Source organism: Lathamus discolor, chromosome 2, assembly GCF_037157495.1.
Source record: "Lathamus discolor isolate bLatDis1 chromosome 2, bLatDis1.hap1, whole genome shotgun sequence".
NCBI lineage: Eukaryota > Metazoa > Chordata > Aves > Psittaciformes > Psittacidae > Lathamus > Lathamus discolor.
In genome coordinates, this window is record NC_088885.1 from 154,742,188 (window position 1) to 154,759,269 (window position 17,082).

At 39.2% G+C, this 17,082-nt stretch overlaps 1 protein-coding gene across 1 annotated transcript in view; it reads right to left on the reverse strand.

Moving 5' to 3' along the window:
* Positions 1-4,150: 4,150 nt before the first annotated feature.
* The window catches only part of FAM135B (family with sequence similarity 135 member B), a 153,047-nt gene continuing 140,115 nt past the window's right edge, over positions 4,151-17,082 (reverse strand). Inside the window, exons 13-19 of the mRNA XM_065669446.1 lie at positions 13,612-13,778; positions 12,014-12,105; positions 9,814-9,911; positions 9,361-9,512; positions 7,852-7,962; positions 5,563-5,676; positions 4,151-4,356 (exon numbers count right to left, since the gene is read on the reverse strand). Coding sequence (XP_065525518.1) covers positions 4,151-4,356; positions 5,563-5,676; positions 7,852-7,962; positions 9,361-9,512; positions 9,814-9,911; positions 12,014-12,105; positions 13,612-13,778 — 940 coding nt within the window. The remainder of the gene's footprint in view (positions 4,357-5,562; positions 5,677-7,851; positions 7,963-9,360; positions 9,513-9,813; positions 9,912-12,013; positions 12,106-13,611; positions 13,779-17,082) is intronic.

Sequence of the window (17,082 nt, forward strand, 5' to 3'; positions counted from 1 at the left end):
AAGAATGTACAAGTTCTAATGAAAGCTTTGGCTTGAATTCCTAGTTTCTACATCATCTTGTGATAACTTTCTCAAGCACAGTTCTTCTCTGGCAAGGGAAGAGTGAAGAGGATCAGTGGATATTTATGAAGCACTTTGAAGCGAAATAGCACGCAGTATTCCTGTTAATAATTTCCAAAGCTCTGTCCTGAGGTTTCAAGCCTTTAGAACACATTCCTTTAAAGCTGAACTTTTTCAACTTCCTCTATTGCCAGTGGAGGATTTTGATTTTGAAAACAAATTAACAATTAACAAATTTGAAAACAAATTAACAATTCAATTGAAGACAAAAGGGGCATAGATTGGAGGCTGGGAAAAGACACAAATTTTAAAAGAGCCTGTTTAGTCTCTTCAGTGTTTGCTTTTCATCAAGGTCAAAACTAAGTATGAATAAAAGAAGAGCTAATAATTAAGGATGTCATCCAGTCCATGGATACTGGGCCTCTCCTACTTGTCCACATCTTAGACACCTAAAAAGTGAGACTTAAATTAAGTTCTCTGGTCAGGGAAGAGAGGTAAGTAACCACCAAAGCAGAAAATGAGATCACTCCTGCAGACTTTCAGTAGTAGCTACCTCTTTTCATTAACTACACAGAGAAATGAACACTTTTATTTTAGTAAAACAGATTCGTTTTGCAACTATATTTTAAGGACAAATTAGATGACGACTTTAGACCTATACTCAAAGTAGAAACTTCTCCAGAGGTTTCTCTAGGTTTTATTTAGGTCAGCATGCAAATATTATCTGGAGATTTGAAACCACCCCCTTGAAAATCCCTCCTTTGTCCAAGTTCTTGAAAAACTGCCTTATTCTCTGTGAATGTGCTCCCACAGATATATCATGCCAAGAGGAGCTCGTGCAGTTTGAAGGGAAATCCTTGTAGCAACACTGCTAGAGTACTTAAATGTATTTTAAAAAGCTTTATGTGAAATGTCAGTATATTAAAATCCCAAAGCTTGAGACAGAAACAAAGATGCTAACTATGCAGTTATTTTGCTATTTGTTGTGAAAGTAATTCTTAACAAATATTTTTCTATATATAAATAAAAACAATCTGAAAATAAGTCCATGTTGATTGCTACAATTTGATGAAATGCAATCACTTAGATGTTATTTATATTGTAATGAAGATTTCTTTGCAACATAATCTACACAATTAGAGTGGAATTACAGTATTGAGGGTCGTTATCAAGGCAACATCCCATTAAAAAGAATAAGAGAAGAAAAAGAGGGGGAAGCTATTCTGAGAACCTTAGAATGAATGCTCAGCTAGGCTGTTACTGCCAATATTTTCCACAATGTTCTGCCAGCATAAGGAAGATAAAATATGTGTCTCTTCATTTCACAGGAGTGACACCTCACAGATATTTCTGAGGCTCCATAGAAGCTCTGCCATACCCCACAAGGAGCAAGTTGTGTGGACCTAATCCAACTCCATGTACAATCCAACTCCAGTTCTGAACTCAGACTCTGAGCTATGGAAGAATATTATATGTGAAGGAACATAGAAACCTTTAGGTGCATTTATCCATTGGTCAGAGTGCTGGTGTCACTATAAAATGTGAAAGTGAACATACCAAAAGGCCTGCCAACTTCTGCAGCAACATAAAAGAGACCTTTTCACATTCTCCTCTCTCACAATCATGTAAACAGAAGGCTTGGAATGCTGTCTAATAGACAATGAAAGGCAAGAAACCACCAATCTGAACAGCTACACTGGTATGTTGTCAGACTCAGTGTACTCAAGATTTAAAAAGTTGGAGTGAGACCTTGAAGTAAGACACTTTGTATAGACCATATATGCAAATACATGCACATACATTAGTCATCTATATGAGTGTAAATTAACTTTTCTCTTAAATTTTGTCAAATTTTCTGTTAGCAAACTCTTGAATACTTTCTGAAAGAGGAGCAGGCTCTTATACACCACACGGAAGCTTGCTGATGGAGATTGATTTCTTTCTTGTTTTTCACATACTCCTTAGAAAATGATGTCTGTGACTCAAAACCATTGCGCTGTGTAACAGCTTAACTGACATGTCCCATTATATTTAAAATTCTGTAAACAATTTACCAAGGAAGAAGCAAGTTGTGATATATAAGTGATATATAAACACTAATATGTTGAGGCTGAAAAGTGATAAAGGCTTCCCAAGTGAAAATTGGTATCCAGAAGTTCTTGATTCTTGACAGGTTTATTTGTTAACTGGGTAAATCTGGAATTTTGCTTTAAACTGTCAATTTATAAAAGGGAAAAATGGATAAAATACTATCTATTATTTAATTAAAGTACTGAGGTAATATTTAATGTTTTAAAAAATTGTCAATATTTAAATACACCAGGTCTTTATATAATTTCTGCCTCTCAAAGGGACAGATGATTTTTAGGTACAATATAACTTCCTTTAAGGGTGATCTTAATCTCACCCTTTTGGATAATCTTTCTTTCTCCTTCTTATATTAAAAACATGTCTATATTATCAAACCAGCCTTATTCTTTAGCAAGCTTTACCAGTCTGCTAGCAACTCTTTTCTTAAACTAATTTACGTAAGTTTTCCAATTTTCTTCTTTTGAAAAAACAAAAAAAGGGGTTACTTTTTGCATGCAAAAATATTTCCCAGTGGTTGTGACTTTTTTTCATTTTTTAAATCTCTTACTTCAGAAATCTCCTCTATCTTCATCTTAATTTACTGTTAAGAGCCCTGACACTCACCCTTGTCATTTTTTAATAGTTCTTGTCACAAGATATAGAGTGATGTTTGTTTGTGGTTTTAAAAAAATTATCAAAAAAATTGCTTTCCTTCCAAACACAAATAATTGTGAAGAATAATTCATTCTTTCTTTTTTTTGGAAAAACTGCTGCAACATTGAAAATCTATAAAAATGTTATGAAAAGGTATAGAAAGTTATTGAAATAGCCCACTTTGATAAGGTTTTAATTAAAAAATTAATGAAAAATTGGAAAGAAACTAAAAATGTGAAAAATGGGTTCTTTTCCAAGCCGTTAAAAATGATTTAGATAGCTGTGTATGAATAAAGTTTTAAATGCTTCAATCAGCTATAACCGTGTTAATGGTTAATAAAACATTAATACAGTATTGCAGAGGAGCCTAAGAAGAGATCCTTATATGTTTTAACCTTTCCACAATCCTTAGCACTTTATTTCTACAGCCTATATTCCTCTGATTGTTTATTTTAAAGGTATTACTGGCTAGATTTTGAATTTCATATCAGAGTTATGAATCTTAAAAACATTAAAATTTCTTGGGGTAAATGTACTTAGATACAAATGGAAAAGTAAAATTTGTACCTCTAAGGTTACAATGACCATAATAATGATCCTCTGTAAATGTAAATGGAAGAAATGTTAACAGATGCCACTGTTACTTTACATGTAATTCAGTAAAATCCTCTTGTTTTGGCAGCTTCTAACTTGAACAAAATTGTTCCCAACTTAAAGTTGGGGGGAGGATTAACATCAGATACCAAGATTTCTTCATTCTGTGTTAAATATCTCACTTCTTTGCATTATTTGAATGTATGCATCTTGAAATTTATTACCAGAAATGGAATTATCCAAATACTTTCTTTCAACAAAAGGAAACATTAAACTATCACAAATGTTTTTCAGACTTTTCAGTTCATCACAGGGGAGGTTTTAACCTGAGTTCATATATGCTTGCTTTGTCTTCTGCTAATTACCCCAAAAGTGCTACAAGTGTATAGCTTTGTTAACATGTAAATAAGCATTAAATCAAGGGCAGCCAATTTCCTGGGTTAATATTCAGAAGAAATGGGAAACACATTGGTCCAATCAGGTTTAGAGAATTAGCCTTCTTTTTCTGATCCTGTACTTCAGAAGTAGCCCGTGTCATTATGATGTGGACAAAGGACATACAAACTGAAGAGGAGTATTTACTTCTTCCAAAAGCACCAATACTTGGAAGCTTGAATGTCTTAAAGCCATAGGACTTTATTCTCTGAAACAGAAATGGAAATGGAGAGTTTGAAAGTCCCACCTGATCTTGTTTCTAACACTGCACTGTTGGCTAAGGGATTCTCCTCCACTCAGTGAAAAGATTTGCCTTCGTTACCCAGTACTTCAGGCACTATTTGAAGTAGTTGAGTCCTGCCACAAGGAAAAACTTCTCCAGGAAAAGTTCAGAGTCCAGCACAGCAATGTGGGCAGCCCGGCCTATCAACGTGTTGGCGGTATTTGGCAGAGCATGGAACACGTTGTGTCTGATCAAAGTGCAGTCCTTCGCACCAATCAAAGGCTGGAGAAGGTTGTTAATCATTTCTGCGTAAACAGGACCTGCAAAAGATTTTAGATGTCACACTTACATGCAAAAGCTGCCATATCCACTCTTTCTTCCCAATATTGTTTAATTACAGTCACAATGAGAAGGAAAATGGAAGCAAGGCCAAAGTGCAAGAGGTAACAGTCCACTTCAGAGATTTGCCAAGTGTCAGGCATTAATCTAATGGAGGCACTGGCCATCTGAAGAGTCTGCTGAAGTTGCTAGCATGAAGAGTGGGACACTCCTCAGAGTTTAGGTTCATTTCCTCTATGGCAGAAGGGAATACTATTGTTTCCTTCAGGAAAGAGTGTTGGAGTCATGCTGCCTGTGAATTCAGATGCAAAAGGGTCTGGCAAGACATTAGGGTTTCTCTGGAAATCTAATGCAGGGTGGACATTACACAGATAGTTAAGGAGTTTACAGGGCAGAAACAATGGCTCAGTAAACTTGTAGTCATAAATGGTCTACACTGAACGTAGATCTAGCTAAGTCAAACATCTCCCTGAGAAAAAAGCACTGGAAGACGGAGTTAGAGAATTATCTTCTAATAGATATTTGAGATAGGATAGAAAAAGCTGCAATTTAGATAAGACGTGTGAAGGTAACCATGTTTATTATCAGGCCTGGATGTGTCTTGCTGCTTCCAAAGAATACCACCATTTCAAGGTAGTTGCGCATGTGAAAGAGGTATGACATTACACTGAGCGTGATTTCTGGAAGTGGTGTCAAACCGAAGCCATGAAATCATAAATGAGGGAGTCTGCTAATACCAAAGGCAATACCTGGGACAATATACAGCCTGAGTTCACAAGAGGGTTAGGCCTCTGATGGCAGAAGTCCTGATGCATTTTACGGATATTATAATGCAAGATGATTTAAAATCTGTCCCTTAATTCGCCTTACCATCATCCAAACGCTATTGAAAACATAGTTCTATTATCATCACTTTCAAAAATATAAATAAGAGGGAAGGGGAAGAATCAGTAAGAAACCTTGGATTACAACCTGAATGAAATTTGTTTTAATCAAAGAACTTCTTAAAAAGCTTCTTTTATTGATATCAGTAATTTCCTGTGGGAAGAGAATACTTTCTTCCTTATCAAATAAACATTTCCATTTTCATCATGCTGATGAACAACCCTTTACATGCAATAACTTCAGTTACACAGAAACATAATTCCTCAAGAATTTTGTAAATAGAAAAAGGATCTTAAGCATACCTGCATGTCTGTCCTTAAGTGCATTTTTGCACATTTCTATTCTTGCTGAATGAAAGGGCACGTATCTGTCTTGGGGTGAGGCCACTAGCACGACATTTTTAAAATACTGAAGACCTGTGTCAAATGCATTAAACACATTTATCACAAAGACGCACAGCAATGAAAATACATACAGTGTCAGCAAAGCTACTTCATGTTCAAACACCTTTGAAACTCTACAGTGCAAAATAGATGAAAATTAAAACATGCAACACAAGTTTAAGAAGATTCATAATAGCTTAATCCCATTTCTGCTGCTTCTGCAAACTTTTTGTGACTTATGAACATCCATACAGGTTAATTGTCTGTAATCAAAAAAGAACTGTCTCTATTCTACAGAAGTGTTTGATTAATCCTGCAAATGCTTATACCTCTAAACATTGGAAGCACATCTACAGCCCACTATGGTCAATGAAGGGTTTTGGATAAATAAATGTCCACAAGAATGGGGAGGAAATCTAAAACCAACACAATAAAATAGTACAATTTTCAAACAAAATAGAGAGAGGGAGAAGTAACAACTTCACTATGATGTCATGGTATTACATCATTGTTGAGAGAGCCTTGGGATCCAGCTGCTGCATTCAACAGCGCCTTGATAAACGCACACTACTGGCATATGGATTGGAAACCAGGAATCCTCCCTCTTCTCTGGGGGCAATGAGGCCACTGATGGACCATGGAAACAGGCTCCCTGTTTGCCCTGTCTGCAGTCTCTTAACACTTCACTTCCTACATTCAACAGAAAAGTAAGAAAATTGACACAGATGATCTAGTCTACTGACCCAGAAAGTATCCAGAACACAAAAAGCTGTGGGTTTGATCTTCACCTTTTCCTCCCTCTTATGGGGAAGGGGTTCAGAATCAAGCCCTTTGATTTGTAGATTTCTTTAGGAGAGTTGACCGTCAACACCACAAAGGAGTCCCAAAGAGTCCTGATGGCTGCCTTTATTAAGCCTGGCTGAAGCTGTTTATCATTTTCTTGTGCAATCATACCAACTGAGTTTGTGACTCCAGACTGAGGTGAAAGTCAGAAAATGAGACAGTGAGTGTTACCATAGTTAAAATCTAACGTGAAGAGGTTCAATAGGGATTAATGTTGTTTTTTTTCTTTCAAGACAACCATAAGGAACAATTAAAGAGGTTGAAAAGTACCAGGGACTTCTGGTGTAAGAAGAAAGTCAGAAATTAGTGGAGACTTGAAGAGTTATCTGGGAAAGTTGGTACAATGCTGCTACTGATTCACTCACAACACATGCTTGGGGATTCTTTGTTTGGGAATTGCGTAGACCTAATTTTATTTGAACTTGACAGTAGTAAAGCAGTTGTCAACTGTGCTCCACAGAAATCAGAGCCAGGAAAAGAAAGGGAAAATTCAATTAAGCAAATTTAGATAAAGTCAAAATACAGCATTTACCCATCATTGTTTATCATGTAGTGTGTTCATAAAAGTATGAAACAGATCTATGTTTATCCAATTAAGAATTACCAAGTCATATTCATCTTAAGATAGTCTTTATTTCCTATTAGCAATGTACCAAAGTATGAGAAAAAAATTAAGTATCAAGTACTGACCTCATGACTACCTACTTAGCACCAGTTTGCTGACACCCCATATTAAAAATAACTCATAAAAGAAAACATTTACTTGAACAGAAGCATCATGCTTGCTTTCTTTTCTTTAGAAAAGCCTGTTTTCTTTCATTTATTCATGGCAGACCAAGGAAACGGTAAAAAATTCTCTATTAAGACAACATTTTTCCAGTGTGAGGCCATTCATCTCACTTTGTAGTACGAAGGTGTCACAAGTGACATGAATAAAATTTGCTTTTCATCTCACAGAGTCATATTTCCTAGAGACAAGCAATGTCCAACTTAAAAAAATAATAAAAAAGGAAGAAATGGTTCTCATCTGGTATCATGAATTAAGCAATGGTGGCCTGTCAAGAATAATATTTCTCGCTTGCAGAATATAAAGTCAGGTGCGTATTTACTACAGCACAGAGGTCTTATTTGGTGCTAACAGTCTGGCAAATATATCCACTGATAACTGGCATGGAAAAAAAAAGCACAGATAAAATAAATAATAGATGCTAGATTTTAAAGCAGCCCTTCTCAAAAGCAAGAGTGCTTAAAGAAAGATCATTAACAAAATGAAGATTTATTTTATGTGCTGGAGGACATGGCAACCCAGCAAAATCCTTTGGAATAGCCCTTGGTATTCACAGAGCTGCATCAAGCCCTACTCACCCGTTTTTTGGCTGAGCTGATAGAGGAAACACTTGCGCAGATCAGCATTGTCCCTGAAGGTCAGTTGCAAAAGGGACCCTGACTTTTTCAATTTCTGCATGAGCCAAAGACCTGGAATGAAAATCAGTCCATATTTTTATCCTGTTTGCTAGTTATCCACAGAGGGGATTAAAGACATGTGCCTAGAGTAAGGGTAGCATGGTAATTCTGTTTAAGTCTGGCTTCCTCTTGTATTTCTAATCAACATGGAGAAAAGTCTAAGGGCCTCTCTGGATACAAGTAATGGGTTTAAACTAAAAGAAGGTAGATTTAAACTAGATATAAGGAAGAAATTTTTTACTATAAGGGTGGTGAAACACTGGAGCAGGTTGTCCAGAGATGTGGTAGATGCTTGTCCTGGTTTCAGCTGGGATGGAGTTAATTTTCTTCCTAGCAGCTGGTGCAGTGCTGTATTTTGGCTTTAGTCTGAGAGCAATGCTGATAACACAACAATGCTTTAGTAATGTTTACCCCGATCAAGGACTTTTTTAGTCTCATGCTCTACCAGTGAGAAGGGACATGGAAAGCCAGGAGGAAGCAGAGACCAGACACCTGACCCAAACTAGCCAAAGGGGTATTCCATATCACAGCATGTCATACCCAGAATAGAAACTGGGTTGAGTTGGCTGGAAGCCACTGACTGCTGCTTGGGAACTGGCTGGGCATCAGGTCGGCAGGTGGTGAGCGATTTTAGTGTGTATCACTTGTGTTTCTTGAGTTTTATTCCTCTCTCTCTTTTTCTTCTTCTTCCTATTGTTGTTGTTATTATTATTAAATTTTTATTATTATTATTATATTTTAGTTTAATTAGTAAACTGTTCTTATCTATCTCAGCCTGCGGGTTTTATCCTTTTCCAGTTCTCCTCCCCATCCCACCATAGGGGAGAGTGAACCAGCGGCTGTGTGGTACTTCAGCTGCTGGCTGGGGTTAAACCACGACAATGCCTCATCTTCTAGTTGAAGGTGTCCCTGTTGATTGCAGGTTGAACTACATGACTTTTCCACCTGAAACTATCCTATGATTCTGTGGTTATCCACATTGTGGTAGCATTGCACCAATTACTAAGAAGGAGCGAAACGGCTACTGGCAAACCCAGGACACATAGACACTCAGGAAGGCTGAAGGGAAATTCCATTCCCACAGCACTGTGTCTTCTTCAGCCTTGGAGATGCCTCTGCTTATTGGTAGTGTACAGAGAAGTGGACGAATACAGTGGAAGCAAGGTCATCTCTCTGCTGCACACCCTTGGGTTTTCCAGGGAGCACTGTGCTGGACCTTGTAGTAGATACTGAAATAAATGAAATACTCATTGCATTTTTTCTGTGTGAGTTTAAAGTCTTCAGTAAATATTTTCCACAACTTCAGTGTACAAGTCATGTTGGCACTGTTTATTGCTACCTCCATGCGTTGCTTTCTCATGCACACTGCCATGGCCTGCAGCCCATCATAGCTTCCCCATCAACTCTTACCTGTACTAACCAAAGTACTGTTGTTGTAAAGGGTTCCCAGATGTGGCCCAGAGAGGGACAGGAAGGTGTGCAACTTGTTGAGGTAATAGCGAAACCTGGGGCGAGTTAGTACAGATCGAATGATGACGTTACCAAGGGAATGTCCAATAAAACTGTTGGGAAAGACAGACTTACATTAACACAAAACCCACCCGTATTTTATTTATATAAAACAGAAGGGTGGCATAAATTGCTCTTGAGGGGACTCTTATAAGGCCTTGCAGTAACGTCCTTTTGGTATCACTTCACCCTTTTTTTCAGCCACATAGATACTCTTCCATATATAACAACATAAAAATTCATCTCACTGATTTAACAGCTTTTGACACAGGACACTTTTGGAAAAGCTAATTTCACCGAATGCTGCTCATGTAACTCAAACATTTACAGACTATTAACTGTCAGAACACTTACCTTATTCGGGATATGGAGAGGTTGTATAACTGGATATGCTGAATAATTTCATCCAATAATCGGTCAGTCATGGTATCAAAATCAGCAAATGTATCAGTCTGGTGAAAAACAGAATGAGAGAGTGGATTTAAATACATTGCACTTATTGCAGACTGATCTATTTTCAAAGTAAAATGGAAGCAGAAGCATAATAACCAGTCTAAACTTTCTTTATATGTGCTCAAGGTCTCCAGGTCCTCTAAAATTTTAAGTTCCTCTTTGAGAGAAATTGCTGAGTGATTCAAAAGTCACAAGTATGGTCTTGAAGCAGCCTGACTTGACACTGGGGAGAATGCTCAGCCACTGCATATACCAAATTCTGCAGATGGTAGTAAAGCTTTTGGCATTTAGAGTTTAATGGATTATTATGCTAAAATAGTTTACAGCAATATATACTGACACGTGGGTTATGATGATTCTAAGGATGCAATCAAGATTATTTAGCCATCTTAATGAAATGCTGTGTGTTGGTTCTTCAACAGTTATCAGTAAGAGAATGAGTGTTTGAGAGAAACAATTTCTTGCTTGCAACAGTACTTCAATTCTAATGCAATAAAACAAATAATTCATTGTCCAGTCTATAAGACTGCAGACAGATCTTATTCAGAACTGTGTCATGTGGCAATTCAACAGGACTCTAAATCAAATTTGTAACTAATGAGATGCCATAAAAACAATCATCAAAGTTGGAACAGCTATTCAGAGCAAAGATGTCAGTAATTCATGCTTTTGTGGCACAACTCATCTTGTTAATTGCAGCTTTCGCAAAGGAAAACATGAGCATATTCACTTTGCAATACAGCCTTAAAATAAATGTTCTCATAAACCACAAACAATCCACTAACCTTTTGCGCATTTGTTTTGCCTGCATTGATAATTAATCATTTCCTCTTAGGCTCATTAACCCAAATCTTTCAAGTTGTTTAAAAGTGGAAGAATATGAGCCTGAACATTAATCAAAACAGAGCGTATCAAATGACATATTTCACCTGCTTATATTTCCATCATTTGGTATTGTCTCAGCCTGATTGAGCTTGTCAAATGTATCACAAATGAGGGCCTAAAACAACTGATTTGCATTCTCCTTTGTAAAGCAAACTTCAGCTAAAGGACTGATTTCATGGGTAATTTTGTGTGTGGATCTCAAAGCAGGGAAAAAAAGTGTGACAGGATGCTTTCCAGCACCCAAATAGTCATCGAACCACACAGGTTCTACTTCCAGTGCCATGGGAACTTCCTCATCTTCCCAGCCTAAAAGTTCCCATAACAGGTCCTGGAAAATGCTAAATAGAGAACTTGTAATATGTTGGTTCTCTGAAAACATGAAAAGAAGTTTTCATGCAAGTCTGAAGTGGTCTCCTCATTATTTTCATCTTGTTCACCTGTGCAGGTCTGCTGGTGACAGATCTGCCCTGGGAAGCAGCAAGTTTACAAGTTATCACCAACGAGCCACTTCATAACATAAAAGCTGTTGAAAAAAAGAAGGTTGGGAAGTTTTGAATCAAGTTTCTCAGCTGCTCATAAATCAGAATAATATTTCTGACTGGGCACTGGAAAACCTTATCTTGTGCATAAAGTTAGGCCTCTCTGTCATAAATATGGGTTCATTGCAGAGGAAAACACAGATTAATTTCTGTTTCTCTGCCTAGGCTAGCAATGAATTTTTCTGGAAGACATTTCTTTATCCTTCAAGGAAATAAATCTTGCAAATGTTTCAACCTGAGAAACAATGGCTGATGCAGCAAAGCAAGCTGAGAACACCTGCTGGATAATCCACATCCTCTGGAGAATTTAGCATCACTTATCTTCCTGCTTTCTGTTGGTGCTCTGCTGCCTGGCATTCAACAGGCAGAGGTACCAGGTTGCAAAGTTTGCAAACTGAGAGGATAAATCAATTTTCTTCTTCTAATGTCCAGTCCTATAAGTGCTAACGTCATTGCCTTTGACTTTAATGCTAAGAATATTGTCTGATAGATTTGAACACCCTATCACATTAGACAGGACCAGGACCAGGCTTTTGCACTAAGTAATAAATAGAATTCCCTGAATTCTCCAGTGCTTTTGTTTCATTCAGCTGGTGAAAAGGCTTTGCTGAAGGTCCTGTTTCGGCAGTGTCAATGGCTTGTAGCAGATATAAAGATGGAAATCAGTGCCATAATACCTGATTTCTTTCTGACATTAGGAAGTCCAGTTTTCCACCAGGGAGTCCCAGTTCTATAAAAGTCTTCACCAACCGCAGATCTGCACTGTTACCTAAAAATGAACGGTGCTTTATAAGATGTAATTCAACAGAAAAATAACTAATATAAAGTCAATTTAACATATTCATCTTCCTATAAACCCTGACACCAGGGAGCTCTTGCTAAGTGCTGCTAAAACACCTCACTACACCATAAGATCATGCATTATAACAACTGGAGAGCAAGAATATCTACAGTCTGCACAGGTGGGGCTGGACCTCACCTCCATGCTACTGAGGACTGCATAAATCAGAATCATAAAAAGGTTTGGGTTGGAAAGGACCTTAAGATCATCTAATTTCAACCCCCTTGCCATGGTCAGGGATGCCTCACCCTAGAACATGTCTCCTAAAGTTCTATCCAACCTGGCCTTGAACACTGACAAGGATGGAGCATTTACCACTTCTTTGGGAAACCAGTTCCAGTGTCTCACCACCCTCACAGTAAAGAGCTTCTTCCTTATGACTAACCTGAACTCCCCCTGTTTAAGTTTAAACTCATTGCCCCTTGTCCTATCACTACAGTCCGCGATGAATATTGGGTAAATAGTGGGGAAGAAAGGGAGAACATCAGACTGAGAATAAAATTACTCTGTCCTCTATTTGCTGAACAGCAGAGGTAAGACAAAGGTGCTGAGGTCTGCTTTTCCACCTTCACAGCTGGTGAGGCTCCCAGGGGACACTTCAGCCCTATCAGGGGCCTTGGCACATGAGCTTGGGTGTGGAGCTGTACCTTCAGAGGCAGAGTAGCCTGTCCCTCAGTATTCGCAATTAAAGGCAATGCTAAAATACTGTAAGGCTCCTAATATTTTGGGAGATACCCCATTTCATACTAGGAAATTCTGAAGTCTTCTGAAATGTTTTGTTGGAAAAGGGGTACCTCCACCTTATGAGAAGGACGTTACTGTCACAGAGATACTGAATGGCAAATTGTCCTTGCTCAAGCCAGCCAATGTTTGTTTCCCACCTTCGCAAGAATGCCTGGCATTTTTTACCCCTCCTTCACTGTAGTTTCCAGGTTAATATCTACACCTTTCCCATTGATACCAGTAATTTGTCAAGAGAAGATTCATATAACATCTCTGTTTTTCGCTTGGAAAGCATAGATCCAAAAAATTCCAGGTCATACTTCCTCTGCAGTGAATAACATTTTTATTCTCTCACTCTGGAAAGCTGGCCACTATTTACCCTGTAACAGTGTTTAAATAGTGTTTTTATCCTGGTGACGTACTGCAAAACAAGCAACTGTGGAAAGAAAAGAGTTACTGTAATGCACTCCTCCTGCATACAGAAGAACTGATGTGCTTTGGTGAGGAATTCTGCTTAAACAGCAACAAAGAAAGCTTCAACACACATTCCTCAGAGTAAGCATTTTATATTCCCCTAGATTCTTTATTACAATAGACTGAATGACACAATAAGGACTAAATACTTAGCTAGGATACATAATTTCCTTGGACTCTCCATTCTTTCACGCTTGCTGAACACCTGCCCTTTACAGCCCCTCCTCCTGGCCTTACCATCCAATCCATGGACACAGACAACCAGATGAATTCCATCTTCCAAATTTTCTTCCTCTTCCTCTGGTGGGAAATATGGGATATCAGAAGCTAGTACAGATACGTCACTGTACAGAAATCCTTCAATCTTCATCTCTTTTTTAAATTTTTCTTTGGCCTGATAGAAACTGGAGAATACATTAATTAATCACAGCAGAACTGGGTGTTCAACAACAAACCTTCCAATTAGAAACAAGGAGGCTGCTATTAGCAAGAAGTTAGGTTTTCAGCCTTTAAGTAGAGACCTGGATACTATTTCTTATCTATTCTGATTGAGAGAAATCAGCATGCAATGAAAAAAATCTATTTCTGTGTGATTGGGCTACATGAATATTGAGAATAGCTAAAGCGGGTTAACACCTCACACCTTCCAGGATTTGCAACAGATAATTGGTGGCCCATAACACTGAGACTAAGATATAGAATTAACATCTTAACAATATCATCAGTCTTATAGATGCTGATATGCAAAATGCATGATTTTGCTAACATCAGATACATTTATAAGCAGGTAGAAGGTGTTCTTCCCATTTCTCCAGCTGTGCAGTTAAAGGATGCACCTTGAATGGCAGATATTTTGGTTTGGTTTTGAGTTCTTTTGAAAACATTTAGTAGTTAAGAGGAAGAGCAGTTCAAGTGCTGAGAGAATGAAGCTAGCCCCTTTCCCACTAAAAGCCTGAAATTCAGCACTAAAGCACTGAATTCACCCTAAAGCATTCTGTTGGCTGAAGATGCCAACCTCTTCAGTGGCTTTTTGACTTAGCAAAACTTATCCAGAGCTTTTAGGAATTAATAGTCACAACATAAGTGTAGAATTAAGAAGAAAACTGGGATGGACCAGGTTAGGAGATATAAAAGTTTAAAGTCCAGGGACAACTTAAGGCCATTTGATATAATGGGAAGCAATTACTTACAGCAACCTAACTGACTTTAAAGGGATGAAAGAATGAAAAAATGAGCCATGGACCTGGAGGCTCTGGATTCATATGAATGAATGCATGCTTAAATATTTTGCTTCACAAAGAAGGAGCAAATTTTATGCTTAGATTAAGCAGGACATACAGCAGGGTCTATAAAACAAGCTTCAAGATGCTTTCAAACAAAGAGAAATAAAGCCTTGGGTCACAAACGAATGCACATGCAGAGAGCCAACATTTTGGACAGCTTGAGAAATTCCCATGCTACTGTTTTCCCTCAGCACAGCAAAGACACCAAAATATAACAGAGGTATACATGTGCTAGTATGTCAATCTGTGGAATGGGTCACTGTAAGCTGCAATGTGACACATTTGGCATAGGCAATGAAGCAAGAAAAAACAACCCAAAAAGCTTCTTCTCTAGCTACCCAGGATGCAAATTCTCCCATTTTCCAGAACCTGCAGCTGAGACCCTACTTGCTGCTGCTCCTGTTTCATAGTTTAGCTAATGACTGCAATTATTTAAGCAAAATAGGAGAGCTATAGCACTGCCATAGTGAACTAACTGGGACCTATACTCCAGGCTGGGTAACCTTGACTTCCTGAAGGAGGGCCAGATCTTAACGATTATTTAGACAGAATCACAGAATCCCAAGGGTTGGAAGGGACCTAAAAAGATCATCTAGTCCAACCCCCCTGCAAGAGCAGGGTAACCTACAGTACATCACACAGGAACTTGTCCAGGCGGGCCTTGAATATCTCCAGTGTAGGAGACTCCACAACCCCCCTGGGCAGCCTGTTCCAGTGCTCTGTCACTCTTACAGTAAAGAAGTTCTTCCTGATGTTAACGTGGAACTTCCTATGTTCCAGTTTACACCCATTGCCCCTTGTCCTATCACTGGATATCACTGAAAAAAGCCTAGCTCCATCATCCTGACACCTACCCTTCACATATTTGTAAACATTGATGAGGTCACCCCTCAGTCTCCTCTTTTGCAAGCTAAAGAGACCCAGCTCCCTCAGCCTCTCCTCATAAGGGAGATGTTCCACTCCCTTAATCATCTTTGTGGCTCTGCGCTGGACTCCTTCAAGCAATTCCCTGTCCTTCTTGAACTGAGGGGCCCAGAACTGGACGCAATATTCCAGATGCGGCCTCACCAAGGCTGAGTAGAGGGGGAGGAGAACCTCTCTTGACCTACTAACCACTCCCTTTCTAATGCACCCTAAGATGCCATTTGCCTTCTTGGCCACAAGAGCACATTGCTGGCTCATGGTCATCTTCCTATCCACCAGGACCCCCAGGTCCCTTTCCCGTTCACTACTTTCCAGCAGGTCAACCCCCAACCTGTACTGGTACATGGGGTTGTTCTTCCCCAGATGCAAGACTCTACACTTGCCCTTGTTAAATTTCATCAAGTTTCTCCCCGCCCAACTCTCCAGCCTGTCCAGGTCTCGCTGAATGGCAGCACAGTCCTCTGGTGTGTCAGCCACTCCTCCCAGTTTTGTGTCATCAGCAAACTTGCTGAGGGTGCACTCAGTTCCCTCATCCAGGTCATTGATGAAAATATTAAACAGCACCGGTCCCAGCACCGACCCCTGAGGAACTCCACTAGTCACAGACCTCCAGCTAGATTCTGCGCCATTGACCACAACTCTCTGCCTTCTTCCTTTCAACCAGTTCTCGATCCACCTCACTACTTGATCGTCAAGCCCACACTTCCTCAGCTTATCTATGAGGATGCTGTGGGAGACAGTATCAAATGCCTTACTGAAATCAAGAAAAACCACATCTACCGCTCTACCATCATCCCTCCACCTAGTCACTTCCTCATAGAAGGCTATAAGGTTGGTCATACATGACTTCCCCCTCATAAAACCATGTTGGCTGTTCTTAATGACCCCCTCATCCTTGATATGCCTAGTGATGGAGTCAAGAATAAGTTGTTCCATCATCTTTCCAGGGATGGAGGTAAGGCTGACCGGTCTATAATTACCCGGGTCCTCCTTCTTGCCCTTCTTATAGATTGGTGTGACCTTTGCCATCCGCCAATCCTCAGGCACCTCGCCCGTTTCCCACGACTTACCAAAGATGATGGAAAGTGGCCTAGCAATGACCTCCGCCAGCTCCCTCAGCACCCGTGGGTGCATTCCATCCGGACCCATCGATTTACAGATGTCCAGTTTGCATAGCTGATCCCTAACCCAATCCTCATCTACCAAAGCAAACTCCTCCTTTGTCCTGACTCCTTCTGGGGCTATAGAAATCCGGGGCCCTCGGGGAGAGTCTGCAGGAGTAAAGACAGAGGCAAAGAAGGCATTCAGCACCTCTGCCTTCTTTATATCCTCTGTCTCCAGGGTACCCACTTCGTTCAGCAGTGGGCCTATATTGCCTCTTGTTTTAGTTTTCCTAAATCCCACTCTTTTTCATGAGGATTAAGGACCTAATACCTTTTACAATCTTGGTCCCTCTATGTTTTCATCTTTCCTGTCTATTCAGATTATTTATTCTGTATGA